This window comes from Phalaenopsis equestris, unplaced genomic scaffold (assembly GCF_001263595.1).
Source record: "Phalaenopsis equestris unplaced genomic scaffold, ASM126359v1 Scaffold000002, whole genome shotgun sequence".
NCBI lineage: Eukaryota > Viridiplantae > Streptophyta > Magnoliopsida > Asparagales > Orchidaceae > Phalaenopsis > Phalaenopsis equestris.
In genome coordinates, this window is record NW_018164444.1 from 20426653 (window position 1) to 20447190 (window position 20538).

Here is a 20538-nt window from a genome sequence, read left to right on the forward strand (position 1 = left end):
ATATTTATATAATAATATATTACGTATATTATTTATATAATAATATGTTATATATATTTATGTCTAAGTTTAAATCATAACATCTCATGTGACAATATGGTTAATGTATTTTTTTGTATATGTTTGATCCAGGTTTGAATCTCACATTTTACATCTATTTTCTTCAATTTAAGTTTAATGAGCCAATTTTGAGCTGAACACGAATATGAATATTTTAATCGAGCCGAACAGGAACACATTGTTCAAGAGCCGATTTTGAACACGAGCCGATTTCGAACACGAACTATTTTGAACGAGCCGAACACGAGTCAAGCCTAAGCTGCTCAAGCTCGGCTCGTTTATAGCCCTACACACTGGAGGTGCGATGTATGTTTAAAATGATTTCATTAGATGTTGGAATTTTGGAAGTGCAGGATTGATTTTTCTTTCAGGTGTAATAATGCTTGTCCAGTATAAATTTAAATTAATTAATATGCTGGTTGAAATTTTGATGAAATTTGACTTAATTTAAATGGCAGCAGGTCAAATTGAATGGTATGTTTATATTTCAGCCTTGTTTATTTATTTATTTATTTAGTCTATTAAGTTATTTTGGTATGTCATTCTAAAATCCTAGCTAAGTTTTAAGAGGTAAAGCATAAGTATTTTTAAGCCAAATAATTTGGCTTATTGTATTGATGATGATTGTTCAGATTTTTCGCTATCAATGCCCTCAAAATTGTATGTGAGAAAAACAATAAATAATTGGGGCATTTACATACATGCCATCATTAAGTTTTTACATAACAAACCTCTAAAATTTATTTTTTTATATTTATACCAATCAAGTATTTTATGTCACCTGATACTATTTTAACTTTAAAAAAGTAATATTTTGTTTATGGATTGGTCGATATATATAAATATATTTAAATTTGGGTTTTGATGTATAAATACATACGAATTTAGTGATGTCTAAATTTCTTATACAGTTTAATATTTATTTAACTTCTCATTTCATAATTGAATCTTGCTATCGGTTTATTATATTTAGAGAATATTATGTCCAGACTTTAGTAGTATCATGGTACATGCTAGCTTAGCTGAACTCACTTCACATTATTTAATTAGAAAAAAAAGAAAAATTATAATACCCTATAAATTTTGTAGCCATTTTTGAATCACACCAAGTATAACTATATATATATATATATATATACTTAATTTACAGTACACCCCTAAAACATCAAACCAAACAGCCCCTTACTGATGAAACATCTCTATTTTGATTTTCAGCTTCAGTTAAATCACAGGCACATAAACTAAAATAAATAATGAATCATAACAACAAATAATCAATCATCAGCAATTCGATATTGAATCATCATTTTAAGAAAGAAGTGAGATTGAACATAACAAAAAGCCTCAGATTTTTCACAAAAAAGAAAAAAACAAATAAAAATATCAAACATAGAAAATTGTTAATCCTCAGTTAGAAATCGTGGCTGCTTCTGCTGCAATGGCGGAACCTTTTTTCTTAGCAAAATACTCTTCAGCCCGAGCGAGGTTCTTTACTACCGATGGTTTCAGCCACTTCTTCCGGCCAGGTAACACTGTGAGGCTGCAGCCAGCAGATACGAGCTTCTCTCTTGCTGCTGTTGAGAAAGATCGAGCCTTTATCTTCAGCTTGACAGACAAATCGCCATCGGCAAGAATCTATCAGAAAAACCCACAAAATTTACATTTTTATCAGCAAAGATCTTTCTTTATATCTAACTTTTAAAATTTGTTCTTTATGACACTTTAGTGGCATAATCGCTTCAAAACTTATGTATGAAAAGGTATATTTGGCTTTAGGGGGCATTTTACATATTAGCCACGCAATTCATATGTAATTTTGTATCTGAAAACCAAATTTTAATGTTTATAAGCATAGTACTCGAGTTTTTAATATCACATCAAAACATCACTATTATCTACTTCTTAAATGTGAAATGTATCTTTTAAAGCATAGGTTCATCACGCCAAGGTGTTACAAATATAAATATAGAAGTTTGGGTGTTAGGTATATAAATACATAAGAATTGTGTGATATGTATGTAAATTACCCTTCACTTTAAAGATTTGTATCAAATTTTAGGTGTTAGATATATAAATAAATGAGAATTTAGTTGTATGTATGTATATCCCCACTTTTTTTATATATGAGTGGTAAGAATTATGTTTTATTTGATCTCTAGGTAGAGGATATGCAGGCAGCGGAAAGGAAAATTCAAATGATTGCATTTGAATTCAATCTATGTGAGATGCAACCTTTTGTATTTCAATATTTAGAAAAAAAAAAAAAAAGAGGTATATTTTATAAAGGGGCATTTACATACATATCAACCAATTCCTTTGTATTTACATATCTAACACCTAAACTTTAGTTTTTTACATTCATATCACCCAAATCTTTCATGTCATATCAAAAATATTACTATTTTAGCTTCTAAAGGGTGAAATACACCAATTTATGCATAGGTAAGGTGGCATATATGTAATATTTGAAGTTGTGTTATATATGTAAACACAGGAATCAAGTGGTATGTATGTAAATCTTCCTTGGATCAATTAGCAGCCATTCAAAAAACCTTTATGAAAGCCTTGCATGTGATCTCTATTTTGATCTAATTAAATAGAACAAACATGGACAAAGAATCCTTTTGTCTTCTATATAAAGGGCTCCCATTGCTAACTATAGGAGCATTATAGATTCCATGGTAGCATGATGAAAGGCCATTTTAACAAAAAACATACTTCATGCAAAATAACAATAATATGCAAGTCTTTCTTGCTAAACAAAATGAGAACAATCCACCAGTTAGTACAATGTTATTTAGAATGATTTACACTTGAAAACATTATAATCCTAGCCAAGGAAGCCATAATAGAGTAAATGAAGAATGAAAAATAATGAAGAAAAAGCTCTAGAAATGATGAAACCAGATAGAGAGTAGGTTTTGATGATTCACAAAGATTTTGAACACGGTGAGCCCGTGAAAATGCATGAACATTGATATTTAGTCCCACCATCAACTATTTTGATGAGCAGTATATTAATACATGTGAGGCTATGGGTTTAATCCTGCATCATATAGTTGAAAAATATGCTAGTGTGAAAATAGGAAGAGATTGACCCTCACTCATAAGCTCAAGCTTTTGGGCTAAAAAATGGTGGCAACTGGTATCAAAGTCGATCGTTCAGTCGGGATCAAGTGGTTTACACATTTGTGGCTCCCAAGAATCTTAATAGGTTTTCATATAAGATAAGAAAATTGACATCTGCCATGCAAAAGCATTAGTATATGACATCTGCCATGCAAAAGCATCAGCCACCATCTTCACAAACTTTTCCTATGGAACAATTTTTTCAGGCGCTAACAATCTGATCTACACTACAATAACAGAAAGATACATTTGCAGCTTGATTTTTATGTTGAACTAAGTTTTTAGATGCACTTGCCGTGGAAAATTTTAAGTTTTCTCATGAAAAGGTTGAGATTAACTTCAACTGGAAACAGGTCTATAGGTGTTTGTTAAAATGAGTTTGCATGGAGTTGCATGTATTTACAACTTTACAATGAACACTTCCATTACTTCAACCCTTCATTATCTAAATAATAACAGAAAGATACATTTGCAGCGTAGATAGCCAACTTACTCATGTTTAGGAATATAAATACAGAAAATGTCCTTTTCAACCTAGGAAAATATAGCCACACTAGTTTTAGAGGTAAATTACTCAAAGTTTAGAAAATAAAAACCTGTTGAATTTGGAAATATCTTATTAACAAAGAAGCAAATGCATGAAATACTATTTTAAGTTAATGAAGAAGCAAATAATAATAGGGAAATGTATATACATACCACACAATTCTTTTATATACATGTCTAACATCAAAACTTTCATATTTACATTTATAACAATTTGGTGTGATGAATGTGTGTATTTAACTTCTAAAAGTAGGCAATAGTGGTTTTTTTTTTTATGTGATGTTAAGGATTCGAGTGCTATGCATGTAAATATTGAAGTTTAGGTGTTAGAAACGTAAATATATAAGAATTGTGTGGTACGCATGTAAATGGTCCATAATTATATAGTGAATTAATAGAAATATCCTCTCAATAATTGAAAGAACTATCATCTAGTCGTATGCTGATTGCAAGTAATGGAACACGAAGTGTGCTATCTGAAACCATTTTCAAATAAACAAAACAAAAAACACAATAGGAGAGGAAATAATATCAGAAACCTTCAAAGGTAGACTCCTTTCTCTGCCAGAGGGGTTGATGACACCTTTCTTTTTTAATGATTCCAGTGATACTTCATCATCCTCCTTGAAACCAGCTGCTTCAATGTCTTTCAAGTTAACAGGAACAAATTTTGGTAATCCAGCACGCATGCCTAGAAAAAAAAAAGGTTGTAAGATAAGGACATCACAGAGAGCCAAGTAAGAAAAATTTTCATATTATATTAACAGTTTCAAAATAATATCCCAAACATCTGGAAAAAAAATAGAACCCCAAGAATTGTTTGAGTACCAATAGTTTCCTAAGTGAACAAAGTTAGTGCATATCACTGATCAACTTCCTAACTGATTAATGTTTACAAACGAAAATCCCTTATGTTCTACAGGCTGGATCTAGTAAGGCAAGCATATCAAACGATAGACATAATGGGGGTCTTTGGTGTTTGGTAGCATGCTCATTATCGGATTTAGCCATGGATTTAACTTAAATCCAGCCAAACACCGAAAAAATGAAAAATAAATCAAACACTCCGTTAAATCAAATTTCATTGCGTTCGGTCGTTTTCTTCTTGGGTTCCATCACATGTTTGACGTAAAATTCTGATTTAGTAAATCAGATTGCAAGGTGGATTTATCTTGTCGTCACACGAGCTCCTCCCGTCGTTTGTGTAATCTAGATTTATTGGATTACATAAATCGTATTAAACGTAAATCTGATATGCAGCCAAACACCACTTTAGATTCCTGGATCAAGCCAATTTATGATTTATATGGGAAAATATCAGCCTCATGCACATTATATCGGGACAATAGGTTTGTCTGATAAAACTGCAAAACAAAAAAAATTGTTCCTTTCTAAGCAAACTTGACAGGACAGTTGGGGACGTGAGTATGTAACACCATCCCGTCCGTGCTCAAATAGAATGCAGGATTCCGCATTTTCCCTTGATCGCGGAATCAAATCGCAACCAATCGGCGGGAAGTTCCACGTAATCAAGAACCGGGACAAGATTTTGTCCAGATAAGCTTGAAGCGGGCTTTCCCGTTCAAGTTTTCTGCAGCCAGCCTTTTTTATTTTATTTTTATTATTTAAAGTCTAGTTAGGGCTAAATGAAAATATGACACTAAATAGGACGCAATAGAGAAAAAGGATTCATGTAGCCGACCCCACGTAGTGGTATTAAAGCTTTGTTGTTGTTGTTGTTGTTGTATTTAAAGTTTAGTTAGGCTTATTTTCATTGGGGGTGTTGTGTTTTCTGTCTTCGAGACTTACCTTGGAATTTATGTATTATGAAAATTGTAATATCTGGTTTTGTTCCAAAGAGTGTTGTATCATTTTCCTTTTGCAAGTGGTGTGCTCAAGAACCGGTAGTTAACCTCCTCGCTTCCCGTACCGCTCTAGTTCACCGGCCACCTCACTGTTTTTAGCAGGGACAATCGTCAAATAGCTCAACTCTGGTGTCAGCCAGTAGATTAAGCCGCTTATCCCCTTCAAAATATCGTCGAGCGCCCCTATCCTCCTTTCGAACCATCCCGTAACTACATTCCAGTAAAACTCGCTTCCTAAACATCAAGGAATACACTAGAACGGTATCAAAAGTCAATACCTCTTTTAAGAGAAGATCAGAGCATCACTATAAAAACTATGGGTTTTGATCACCTTTAAATTGTTTTATCAAATATACCTCTTTCAAGGGAACACCAGAGCCTTCCCATATAAATTATATGGTTTTCAATTGCCTCCAAATCCAGCTCATCTATGAAGGATAACTTCGCACTATTGGTAAAGATACACTAAAACTTGCAAGGGGGAGCTACAATCTTCTTAATCAGTGTGTAAGCAATTTTAAAGAGAAGAAACTGAAACCTAAAAGGAGAGAAGGAAAACGTGTAAGATTTTCTCTCTCATGGAATGTATTTATAAATAAAAAAGAAGCATAGCAATCAGTGATTTAAGAAATCACATTATCAGTCTCAAATGCCATATAAAATTTCTTCGGATTGTAATCCCCTATGCATATAAGAACCAATTGGGGGTGCTTTTGTTATTAAAATATCAAATAAAAGATAATCACTCATAAATAATGTTAAAATTACAATCAAATTCATCAATGCAAGATAAGTGGGTGCTCTTCATTGATAAGCATTGGAGCCTAAAATTAATATATGCATCCCATATCCAGAACAATATAAGGTCTCTATATAAAATAAAACTAAAGTGTATGAATGGAAAATTACATGACACCTATATAAAATAATTGAGAATCTCTTGTTGGCCCTTAAAATAAAATAAAAGGAAGCGAAATAATTAATTAAATTTAAATTTTCTAACTACTCCCAAATGCGGAATTCACCTAATAACTGCTCTTGTTGCTTCTTCCCTATTACAAACTAATTCAAAGCCCCTTGCCTTTGGCAGAATTATATCCGGAGACTAATTGCATAAAGACAGGTGGTTGGACCCCACTAATAAAAAAAGGCAAAATATGAACCCGAAACAGTGACCCGGGCCCAAATAATTATTACGACAAAAGTTTATTATTTACCGCACGCGTTACAAGGAAAAATTTTCAAATTTTACATAATCTAGGGTTAAAGAAATAGTAGATGGATGAAAAAACTGCAAAATTCTGAAGAGCAAGAAGATAAAACATGTTCTGAAGGTAGAAAGCGTGAAGGGAGTGTGCCGATGGATTAACAACAGAATGTCGATGATATTTTACATTTTCACGCTTCAGTAATTTTCTAATATAATGCATAAATATTATTGGGAGTGTTCAAAATTTTTATTATATTTCCTAATATAAAATAGAATGACTTTTTTTATGGCGTTATAAATTATATCTATGCAATAAATTTTTAATTTTATGATGATTTATGACAATATATTGAGAGTTGCCTTCTTAATCCTGAAGAAAAAATCTGTATTTACCTGTATAATAAGTGAAATCATATAAATTGATAGAATGTTAATTTGGATGATTATGATTGTTTTGAGGGTGTCATAACTTTTGACACAAGTTATTGTTTAATAAATATAATTTAGTGTAAGCACTTTTTATTAGAGGTAATCATCACTACCAAAATATTTTATTCGGAGTAGCTTTCATATAAGATTTTATGATGATTTATGACAATATATTGAGAGTTGCCTTCTTAATCCTGAAGAAAAAACCTGTATTTACCTGTATAATAAGTGAAATCATATAAATTGATAGAATGTTAATTTGGATGATTATGATTGTTTTGAGGGTGTCATAATTTTTGACACAAGTTATTGTTTAATAAATATAATTTAGTGTAAGCACTTTTTATTAGAGTTAATCATCACTACCAAAATATTTTATTCGGAGTAGCTTTCATATAAGATAAGAAAATTGATTCTCTCAAATCGTTATTTAGAGTATTCATTCATATAATAAATGGCAAATATCATTTAATAATATTCACTGATCAAGATCAAGAAATCACAAGAGTTATAAGAGATAAATTGCCCTGATCTCGTAATAAATTATGTCAGCTGCATATATCTAAAATACTTCTTTCAAATGTACATTGTTTTAATAGTAATAAGACGGTTCAAAATCTATTTTATACATGATTGAGTACATGTGATTTAGAACAGTTTGAGCAAGAATGAATTGCAATGTCGGAAAAAATAAATATTCATGATTTTGAATGGCTAGTTAAATTATATAAAATCAGAAATTAAATGGTTAATGACATTCAATAAAAATTAACTTTAGATTATAATCTATTGACACAATTTAGTGAGTATGTGAATAGTGCATATCATTGTATCACTAAGTCTCTTAGTTCTATTACTGCTTTTTTTTAAATGAAAACAATCATACATTCATAACGACGAAATGAATAGGATGAAAATTTCAAATATAGTTAGTTTGCAATTGTTGAGTTGTTGTTAAGGCAACCCCATGTTGAAACAAGCAGCTGCATTCTATTCAAAAAAAGTTGCAGACATTTTTTTTAGATGAAATTTCTACATGATGTCAGTGGGCTAGTTGTAGAAGTATCTGATAGTAATCCCATAAAATATTATAAAAAAATTTAGAACGCATTCTCTGCTACGAACGAGGCTTTGGATGAAGTTATTTCATTTCTTACTGATGGAAGAGGAGCTTGGAATGTGAAGAATAACGTTAAGGTAAACTTCCCTGCTTCTATGTTAAATGTGGTATCCAAGGCCTGACATTACTTTATATCTGTCAGAATGATACCTACAAATCACCATAGCGAAATTACTAATGATAGAGCTATCCTGAACTTCTGTATCCAACAGATGGGCAGTCTAGATGTTAGCTCTATAATCTATAAGCACATTCGTTCTATTACTCTAGGTCAGACGACTGGTGGATTAGGACACCATGTCCTGATTTTCACATTATGTGAGCAATCAGGAGTTGATTTTAGAATTGCTGTGGAAAGGATTGAGCCTCTTAAACCTATTGGACCAGCAAATATTAAAACCTATGAATCTCATGTTAGATGGAGAACAGGAAGTACGAGAAGGGATATTCCTTCTACTTCTAGTACCCCTACTCTCCAGAACTTATGGAACAGATGATGCTATAACAAAGAGATATCTTGAGGATAGAGAACAGGATTGAAAATTTGGAGGCTAGGAATGCAGATAATGATAATTTAACAAAACAAAAGTTTGAATATGATGTTGCATATGATGATGCTATGGTTAGATACATGAGGGTTGACTACTCAGTATAATTTCCTAGTCACCCTATCTTTATCCCTTATCAACAACATATCAACAACAGAACTTTGATATAACTTTGATATAGAAGAAGAAGAGGATGAGTGAAGATGTCTTCTTAGCAATAGTTCTGATCTTTTATTTAGTTTATAATTTGTTGCACTTTGTTGTTGTTATTGTTTAGTTTGTTGAGTGTGATATTGATTTGTATTGAATGTTGTGTTGTGAACCATAGTCTGTAGAGCAGATTTTGAATTGAAATTTATTTTAGTATTGTTGTTTGTTTTTATTACTTTGTTGTATTTATTTTTAGTTAACACTTTCTCAGCAAATATTTTTTATATATATTATGTGTTATTTAATGTTTTAAATTTTGTAGTTTTTCATATTAGCATCTGCAATATTTCAGAGTTAAGTTTCAAAATCAGAACCTTCAACAGGTAAGTCTTTTCTTTATGTATTAATTGTTTTCTTTCACCTTGTATTTTCAGTTTTTTATGCTTAATATTCTATTAAAAAATTAAGTTTGGGGGGGAAGAAAAATTCATTTTTAAAAAAGAAAGAAACTTAACTTCATTTGTCCTCAGTGGCTATATTTTAAAAATATTTAATTTAACATGACCTATGGTAGTAGAGCCCAATTTTAGATAACTATATTTGTATTTTTAAATATATAGTAAGCTTAAGTAAAAATTTTCAATGATAAAGATTAATTCTAGAGATTATAGTATTTGATATGAGAGAATAAGAATATATTTTTTTCCATTTTAAGTAAAGGAATTTGTATTTTTAAAGTATTGAGAATCTTAGAGTTTCATGTAAAAAGAAAATATTGAAACTTTATAAAAAATCTTCAAAGCTAAGATAAATTTATAAAGTGAAGGAACGTGAAAAGTTTTTTTACTTTAAGAAGAGTATAATGAAGTTCAAAATTATTAAAGGCATCCAGATATAGTAATTCTTACATGAAAAACAAAAAAAGAAGAAAAACAAAAAGCAAAAGAAAAAAAAAAGGAGAGAAAAAAAAGTAAAATATGTGAGGAAATGTCTAATCAAAATTTGGCTTCACTTGAATCAACTTAAGGAGAAAGCTTAGCTACATTCTGTAAACTTGTATTTAAGTATTAGCATATTTACTAGTAAAGTTTTCATGAAGTTATTTTTCATATAGATATTCTAAGTGGCTTTAATATGACAATTTGCAATTTTCCTTGAAAAGAATAGAGAATCAGAAAACTTATACTTGACTGCTAGATATTCTTATATCTTTAGTATTAACATGAGTTATTTTAAATTTTTCTTTAAGTTATGCTATGATATTTAGTAAACCAAAATATGGAAATCTATAAGTTAAACTCTTTACTATAAGTCATATTTTTATATAGTAAAGAGTTTCTTGATGACAAGTAACATTTAAGTTTGGGGAATTTTGATGCACCAAAAATATATGTAATTTTAGACCTATATTTTATATTTATTTTTAAGACCCATATTTTATAATTATTTTTTGTGATATTGCACTTTAATGTAAGGTATTTTAATATTTTCTGATTTTTAGCACTTGAAGCAAAAATAAAGCAAAAAAGATGGAATTTGAAGTCAAAATGGCGTTTTGGAGAGAAATACTCAACGTCGACGGTGCAGCATGGACGCCGACGGCGCCAACAAGAATGAAGGAGTTCAGAACAGCGGGGGTGCCAACGGCGCCAGATTGGGTGTCGACGGCGCCATTTGACAAAGAGCACCGAATTAATTTTGGGCCATGGGCGCCGACGGCGCCATCGTGAGGGCTGACGGCGCTGAAGTTGATGCAAGGCAAAAGTCAGTGCAGGGCAAAATTTTAGAAGATTCGACGAATTTGGACGCTTTTTAAAGAGTTATTTGATACACCTCTTAGAAAACCGACATTATGCTTTATTTAGAGCGAAAATTTATCAGAAAAAGAGTTTGTTAGTGTGTCATTGAGTTTATTTGTGTTTCATTGTGTGTATTGTGTAGTGTGGTGAGTCTAAGTGTGATTTCTCCTAAGAGTTTTTGGAGAGGGAGAGAAGTGAGAGATTTCTTCCCTACATCTTCAAAGAGAGAATTAAGAGTCTTGTAAAGAGAGAAAGAGTCCAAGAGGAGCTACAAGGAATTTGCTTTGAGGAAGAGTTAAAGATAAGTGTTGTTTGTTTATTATTGTTGTATAAACTTTTTTTTTATTCATGAAATTCGTATTTTGTCGTATCTTTCACATGGGGTCTGAGTAGTTTTCTTTGTCTTTCTCTCTACTCTGAGATATGGTAGAATAAAGAGATAATTTGGATGTGCCAATTTTAAAATATAAAATAAATTAAGATGATTTTTTCACTCCATTTTAGTTTACTTTTCGATTTGATCAATTGAAATGTTAACATTTGTTGTGAAACATACTATCCGGGAAATGGAGTATGAGTTTCACAACAAAGTGAGAATCACATTCGATTCCATGAAGAAGTATTTCGTTCATGAAATTGAGTCCAAATAAATAGAGAAATATAGATATTATTGGGCAAAGAATTGAAAATTCTAGAGTGACAGACTAAAATCCCCCAATTTGATCTTAGTGCTAAAGCGAGAGTTAGCCTTCAGGGGAGAAGAAGTGAAAGCTCTAGAGTGAGAGTGAGTATCCTCTCAGTCTAACCATGAATATAGAGACTAAACGTAAGATTAGCCAACGATTTTCTTACACTTGACTGAATATAGAGAATTAAAATTGCTCTTATTGGCACAAGACATGGTAAAATCATTTATCTCTCTCATTTAACCAAAAACTCATTGTAGTGGGAAAGATGTTTTCTCATATTGGATAACTTCGTCACAAAAATATAGTTTGGTAGTTATTGCTTAGCTTTATTTTACAGTTTTGCTAGTAGTTGGTAATTTAGTTCTGATAGCACCCTAAACATTTTAGTGTAGTAAGAAATTAGTGTAGTAAATTTTCTTTATTGTTGTGAATTTCCTGATTTAAATTTTCATTACGAATTTACACATTTCTCGTGAGATTGATATTTGGGGCTAAAACAAAAAGTCTTGTATTACTTGATAATGATATGTATACTTGCGTAGAATCCCAACATAAATTGTTTCAATTTCTTATTCATAAATAACGAATCAAGTTTTTAGTGTTGCTACAAAGCGGAGTCAATTTTATTTATTTTACGCATCTATAATTTTGGGATCAAGCTTGCAAAAAAAAAGAGAAGTAAATTTTTCTATCCTCAATGGGGTATTTATGGTCAAAAACTCTAGGGACTTAGCAGTCATTCGCACATCGCCGCTCTCATGTGTGTATCTGGGTTCGCACAAGCGGTTCTTGTGTAAAAAAATATTTGAGCACAACTCTCTGCTCATAGACATGTCTCACTGCACACAAACACATCCCTGGACGCATTATTACGCGGATGTGCACCTGAGTGTGGGCACTCTTGCACGTACATGCATATGCATACTTGCTACGCTTGCTGTCGCGGGCACTCTTAAGCACGTGTGCACCATTATCTACGGCAGCGGCCACCTACCATATTTTGAGCCCTAGCTTGGCTATTCCATCATTATGACACTTTGGACTCAATTTTATTATTTTTTTAACTAAACTAATTTTAAATAATTTAAATTTTTTTAATATTATAATAAATTTGATTTGATCGATGTGCCAATTTAAAAAAATCATACTTTATGATTAACATGACTTTACATGATTATAGTCCCAATGGAGGTTCACACTCATATTTTCGAAATTATAATTCTAAACAATAATTTTTTTTAAGGATTTAGCATGCATTTTCGTACACCACAAACTCTGATGCCTAAAAACAGGAAGCAATTGAAATGTCACCAAAAAATTCACATGATCAAGAAAAAATCTTGATGCAGTTTAAGTGAGATAACTTTCATATTCAAATTTAGGATTATCCCAACTCTAATAGCAAATTTATAGTTAATTGGACACCAAAATAATATGAACTCAACAACAACAAAAATGATTCAATCCAAATTCAAATAAGCCCAAATCAAATATTTAAAGTATAATGATCTCCAAATTAGCATGCTTATTATCAAATCAAGTATCTCGAAGGAAGAAATTCAAAGAACCTAAAATCACTTAATTCTTAAATCATTAAGGTACCTTTTTTTCATTTAGATATTTAAATGCTAAAAGAATAGTCTATGATTAAAAGCATCAACAAGGACCATCCGATAAATAGTTATGAGATTTTGGCTAAATTTATAAAAGTCTTACTCTCAAAAATAATAAATGGACCTACATTCTCTACATGAAGAAGATACAAGAGCTAAAGACTAAATCTAAATTTGTGGAAAGAGCTAGAGGCAACCAACATCAGTGACTGTGGTCTCCCAACTATTATCATACAATTATTGTTGTCAATACCTCTAGGCTATTGTTGTCCAACCAATATAAGATAATTGGCATTGCCATCTAGCCACCCCTATTATAACAACAAAAGAACAAACAAGCATAATTATTTTGTATTTCCAGATAGAAGAAAAGAGTAAAATTATGTAACCACTTATATTGTGGACCACTTAATTGTGTCATTCATACTTTTCTCCTTTTAAATTTTTTTAAGTAAAAAATAATAATGTATTTTATCACTTCTATCTATGTTTGTTAAATAGTTTTAATGAGATAGAACTTAATATTTTTTCTCAGTCATTGAGAATTGTTTAGCAGCAACAATAATCATATTTTTTTACAATATGATTAATGTTAGGGTAAAAAAAAATAGGATAGAGCATAGATGGGTTCTACTAAGTTCAATTGTGAGAGAATATATCTAGCATAGTTAGGCGGCATTGGAGACGGCAAATCTATACTCAACCTTAATAAAGGAATGAGTAATTAATGTTATTTCTTTATGAACCATGAGAAGAACCCGTAGCAAAGATGCACAATGTAAGCACTAGTGGAGGTATATTCATCCTTATTGCTTGCTCAATCAACTTCAGAAAATAAATGTGATAGAGAGGCCTCATGATAAATGACAATAACAATTCTATCATTTCACATAAATATCTTAATACTCGCTTATGAATGCTCTAATGTTGGTTGGTATGTGAATTGTAAGAGCTTGCTCACAGCAAAGATAACATTAGGTCCTGTAACAGACATACCAAAGATTTCCGACAGAGGTATTATACTTATTGGAATCTATGAGGTAGTGCCCAAGCGAATTATAAGCATAAGCTCGGTGGAAAAAGTTGCAACAATGGGTTTGGACATCAGCCATTTATATACGAAATAGTAGAACAATGACATGCTATCTCTGTGATAAAAGAAGCCAAGAGAAGCGGGGGTAACTTTGACATCAATGAAGCAAGAGAAAAGGCCCAATATCTTGAGGGAGAATCATTAGATCAATGCTCCAGTATTTGAGAAATTACAGCACATTCTTTCCATGAAATAATTGAGAATATATAGAACAATACAAAATTATAAAAAAGAGGTTTCCCAATAATAAATTCAGATGATCGTGCGCGGAAAACTATAGTAGAAAATTGAAAAAATATATAATAAATTAAGTTAGTAAACTAAATAATTACATAGATGATATATTTCCTGAAATAATACGAAAACTTTCAGAAAAAAGTCTGATAACAAAATCAGAACAAAAATTCAAACCTCCAGCAATTCCACGGAGCTTAGGAATCCTCCGGTAGAGCGGCATCTGCCCACCCTCGAAACCCTTCCGCACCCCCGGACCAGACCTCGACTTCTGCCCCCTCATTCCAAATCCACAACTATTCCCCTGCCCAGCCGCGATACCCCGTCCCTTCCTCTTGTTCCTCTTCCTCGATCCCGGCTGAGGTCCCAGATTGTTCAGCCGAAACCTAGCAGGCGAAGTTGATGAAGTGGTCTCCAGCACAGCGACAGATGCAGCCTGGCAACGGATTAAACGCTTCCCCGACGAGGAGGTTGAAATAGACTGACCTTGTGCTCTCGAGAAAGAAAATAGAGAGGAACCACTGGGTCTAAGGCGACCAAAGTTTCCCTACCAAAAGGAGAAGATGAAGGATTTTAGAGATGGCTAAGAGAGGAGAAATGCGGGTATGGCGTACCTTAAAAGGCGACGCAGGGAATCGGAGGAATGGCGAAGGAACGGCAGTGGATGGTAGGTATGTGGCCATTAGGGCTGAGAAACTGAGGAGCTCCGGCTAGTGGATGTGGTGTGGAATGTGGAAGAATGTGGATAGCGAGCAAAATGGACAGAATGATAGTAAGCTTTTGCCGCTTACTCCAGAAGTCAGCTCAGTGTCGGGAACTTCCCAGAGGCAAATAGAAATTCCAAAGGTTCAAAACTTATTTTTTAAAAAATTAGGGGGTAATCTGCATATTATTTGCATATTCTAATTATGCTCATCTTATAGCTGTATAGATTAATTGCAGTAAATAATATTATTATTTTATGAATATTATATGAAGATATAACTCTTTTAATTGTGATTGATATAGGTATTGGATTATAGCAACTTATTTGTATTTTTTTAATATAGCTCAAATATTATTCGAATAATTTTTTTGTATTTTGTAGGCATTTAGTCAAATCTATTATATTATATTAGAAAATTATTCAAACATTACTAGAACGATATTTGAATGGTAATGAAATCATGTTTGAATATTATTTAAATTATATTTGTGTATGATTCAAATTGGTTTGATTAGCACTTTAATGATGTTTGAACATTGCTGAAAAATAAAGAAGTATAAACAACTATAAAGATGGAAAGCATTTAGTTTGATAAATAGCTCAATCATAATCTCTAACTTGATATTGACAATGTCTATGTTACATTGCATTCTTCTCCCTCTTTAAAGTATTTATATTTTTCTTTATGAATAGTCACTGTTTAACTTTGCTGAGTTAGTATAATAATTATTTTTATTTTATCTAAAATCTCTTATATGTCCTCTTCAATTGAATATTGACTATACTTTGCACAAAACCTTAAGCATTGAGTTATAATGGCAACTAGCTCCCAAGCTACAAATAATGCAATAAAAGATTTATAACATTAAATATTTTAAATGTGTCTGTCATCTTCTATAAAGTAACATCACCATTGAGGTTATCATCAAAGATGTGTACTTCAAATTAACTAATGGGTTAGACAACCAAGCATGAAGCCTTATTCAAGAGCATTTTCAATGATATTTCGTTTTACCAAAGTATCTCTTATATTTGCTCCTTTAGTGTGTCTATTGAATAATCATTTTTATATTTAATGTGCTTCGAACGCTTCAATAAGGTTATCACTTCATATGAGCATTCACTCTTGATAACATTACTAAAACTTTCTAAAATATCATGTATCATTAAGTTATATTAATTTTTAAGGAAGAAAGCATGTGCCCATCACTCAAAGTCAACTTCATTTTATAGATGAGTAGTTATGATCCAGTTTTTAGCATCCGCTCTTTTTCTAAGTTTTGGAAGTTTAGTAATATCACTTATAAAAATCGTCAATTTTGATTTTTTATGTGATAGTCTTTGTCATATAATAAGTGAAAGGCTCATAACATATGTCAAGAAAAATGATTGATAAATCATCAATGATACTTTTTTACATATTGAAAAAAAGTCAAAATTTTTCTTATACCTTTTAAATCTCTTAGTCTGGTCATGAAAACAACCATAATTAATTATATTTTCAGTCAACTACTATAAATGTTATATGATAAATCTATGTATTGACAATTTAGCATCTTATGCCACTGCCACGTGCAAAATACCTCCACAACATTTATTAAAAAATACTTAATCCACAATTAACATTAGACAACACACGTTTATTAAGCCATGTGCATACTTGAAACATCCTTCACTATCAAGCTATATGTTAATTGTTATACTTCTATTTTTCTGTAGCAAAAAATGTATTATTGTAACTTCAAAAATGATGCTTTCAGGGATTCTCTTACACAAGTCACAGCTTACTTGTGCTATTATCAAACTTTCCCATTAATTAAATCAATGTCAGTCTGACTTTATATCTAATATAATGATAATTAGCTTCAAATTAGGATCAAATTTCATAAGCTTCTTTGAGTAGATATCTAATGAGGGGTCGTTGAACTTATTAGTGATCATTATTCTGATATAAAAGTGCATGTGACACTAGAGCTACAAATAAACCGAGTGTTTGACAAGTTATTTGTAACTCAGCTTGATAAGAGCTCATTTATGTCCATTTGATTAACTAATTGAACAAGTTTAAATAATTTATGAATGCTCAATTATTAAATGATCAAGCTCGAACGCCTCCTTTTTCGATTAGTTTATGCTCATGAACAATATCATTTAAAGCTTGTGAATAAGCTCGATAAACTGTCTCAAATGAAGTCCATAAATAAGATCAATTTAAAGCTTATGAAGAAAATTGACTAAATATTAATTTAAACTTATGGAATAAGCTCAAGTAAAGCTTAAATTAAAATTCATTTAATAATCGAATACGTGCTTGTGAGCATAGAGAATATTGAGTGGTGTTATGGCACGTCGCCATCAGATACTGGCCTCTTCCTCAAGGGAGGAGTAGAATCGACACAAGCTACTGCAACAATAGGAGTACCATGTGCTTGATTACCCTTTTTTAGAGGAGGACACATGACCAACGCCTCAGCTGCTGTGAGATTGCCCACGGTGATCCTAGCAGAGTTATTGAAAGAACCAAAAGTGATGGCCCCTTGCTTCACTTCGAACAAACTTGGGGAGAAAGAGATTATGTTCTTCCCCCAACAGACTCGATCACGATCATTATTTGATTGTCCATTTATATAATCAAAAGAGACACTAATCAAATTTTAAATAAATTCAGAAAGATAATAAAATTATACAACAAAATTGAATACGTACGAAGCGCAATAACCGACATGTCGAGGGTGTTAAAGGGACGAAAAGTAGTCAAGACACTAACCGTAGTAACCGACACATGTATTGAGATCCAAAGATCTCAAATGGTGCAAAAAGCGACACAAGGAAAGAAATTGGATCATTAATTTTGTAAGTAAAGCTTCTAATTTGGAGAGAGGGGTTCTTCTCCAGCTGAGTTGATAATTTGTTTTCATTCTTTTTGTAACTTTTTGAGTCTCTAGTTTGTCTTATCATCGTCATATTTGTATTTCCAAATAAATTTCTCTTTTGAAGCACGAAGATAATTCAAAGAAGAGAGAAACCATAAATAAAGAAAATACGATGAAAATGGATAAATAATTAAAAAAAAACTTGAGGATCTTTCAAAAGGTAACATTTGCATGATAGCTCAATAATGTTGGTCTAAATGAGATTAGATCGATGCAACTTGAAAACATATCTGCGAAGAAAACCCTATAAAGCAACCCACAACCAAAGAATCAAGTTTTTGTCTTTGTTCTGGGTCAAGAGCAGCTTCCAAAATAATGTATTTATTTAGTTAATTACACTTTGAATTCTTTTGTCACACTTTTTGATTTTCATGCAATAGATGCAATGTTCAAGGAAGCTTCCTCTCTCCCAGCAAGCAAGACGAGATCAGATCACTACTTCTTAGTAATGGACTTCTTGATCATCATTCTTCCTCAGCTCTTTCCTATCATAGATTCGAGAACAAAAATAGAATTCAATGCATGCGTAGGGTTTAGGGTTATATTGGGGGATGCTCAATAATACTCTCGATAAAAAGGGTCTCACTTACAATATTTATGATATCCATTTATTTATAAAAAATAAAAGATTTTTTTATCATCTAAAGTGGGAGAATCTTGATGCTTTTAACACATATATCGGGTCGTGAGCAGAGGGTGAATCATCGTATCCACTACGGGCGGCGGTGCCTAGGCATGCGGGGGCTACAAGACAATGACAAAAAATTTTTAAGGGGATCGACAAGGCTCAAAAAAGGTGTCGACATAAAGAGGAGGAATCCTTAAACAAGTAAAGGTAGTTAGGTCAAGATAACATGGATTTGTCATCCCAAGATAGTTGACTTAACCCGATTCGGAACTCCTTGTTGGCAATCTATGAATTGTGTCGTCCAAGGGAATCCTGGTAACCCTAAGGCCAGAGAAAGAAGCTTATAATTTCCTATAATTCTACAAGTGGTAAGATAAATAAAGATGGGATTTATACTTGTCAATTAAATGATGAAGATGCCACTGAAGTGAAAAGAAAAATGGGGTCCAGCTACAAATTCGGAACCACCCCCAATAAATGACTTATTCCCCATCTTGCTTTGGGACAACTTTAACACTTTAGTTGTGCTAGATGATACACCTAAAATATTTAGTGTTTTTAGATACATTTTATACCTATTTTTTAGATATTGTGCTTTAATGGAAGACATTTGTGTGTTTTTCTTTCAAGTACAAGTAAAAGGTGAAAAATGCCAAAAAGAGTGAAAAATGATCAAATTTGAAGCAAATATGTGAAAATGGTGAAATAGAGTTTTGGCGCCTAAGCGCTAGATCCGGCGCTTAAGCACCAGTGAAACAGAGATGACAGCGCCTAAGTGCCAAAGACCTCGCGCCTGAACACCAGAGGCAGTTATGTGACAATTTACTTTATTTTGCCAAATTTTGAAGGGACATTTGAGGCACTTATTGGCTAAAGAAGATGGTTATGACCATTAGAAATGGAAATATGGTTAGAAGACTTGTGAAAGGAGGCATCATTTGGAGAATTCATCGAATTTAGACACATTTTGAATACTTATCAAGGCACCTCTTGGAAAATTATAAAAGAAGGAATTTGAGACTTTTAGAAGGGTCCTCAAAGTCTTTGGAAAGGGAGAGTTCTGAGAAGTTCTAGAGATAGTTTGGAGAGATTTTTAAGTACCACAAATTTACTTTATCATTTTTGTTTTTAACTTTATTTTGAGAGTAAAGAGTGTTGTAAAAAAGATGAGATTCAAAGAAACTTCAAGGGTTTGGTGGAGGATTTGAGATAAATTTTTATCTTTTGTTTTTAAAATACTTTTAGATTTAATCGAGATTTCTTATTGGTTTGACAATGATTTCTACTTTTAAAGTAAATTATGATTTTGTTTTCTCTATGGATTCTGAGTAGTTTTCTTTATCTTTCTCCTTAAAATGATAAGTAATTAAAGTGTTGGATGGAAGTTGTGGAGAGTAATAATCTTTAATGTTGAAAGGAACTGTGATAATTTAATTCCATGCACTTCATTTACTTCTTGATTTAATCTATCCAGATGTTAAAATTTGTTGTGATGTAAGAATAGTACAGGTTGTTATTGTCTCAGTCAATATTTGGAAAGAATCACTTGAGGTAGTCACATGAGATTGTATGAACGAGGAGATTGTATGAACGAGAATGTAATTCATAGGATTTAGTGCAAATAAATAGGAAAATAATCTTTGAAGGTGTAGAGTTAGAGAACTTTAAAGTGACAGGTTAAAGTCCCCAACTTAGTTTATTGTTTTAGGTTCTAATACAAGATGTTAGCCCTCAGGTGAAGAGAATCAAGGGAACTCTAGGATGAGTACTGATATCTTCTCTGTCT

General features: G+C 32.0%; 1 protein-coding gene across 1 annotated transcript; it reads right to left on the reverse strand.

The window, feature by feature from the left end:
* Nucleotides 1-1423: 1423 nt before the first annotated feature.
* Nucleotides 1424-15301, reverse strand: LOC110031551 (50S ribosomal protein L15, chloroplastic). The gene is made up of 4 exons (XM_020734803.1): nt 15100-15301; nt 14663-15032; nt 4275-4426; nt 1424-1695 (listed from the first exon to the last, which is right to left on the reverse strand). The coding sequence occupies exons 1-4, from the start codon at nt 15166-15168 to the stop codon at nt 1468-1470; spliced, it is 819 nt and encodes a 272-aa protein (XP_020590462.1). The 5' UTR covers nt 15169-15301; the 3' UTR covers nt 1424-1467.
* Nucleotides 15302-20538: the final 5237 nt, after the last annotated feature.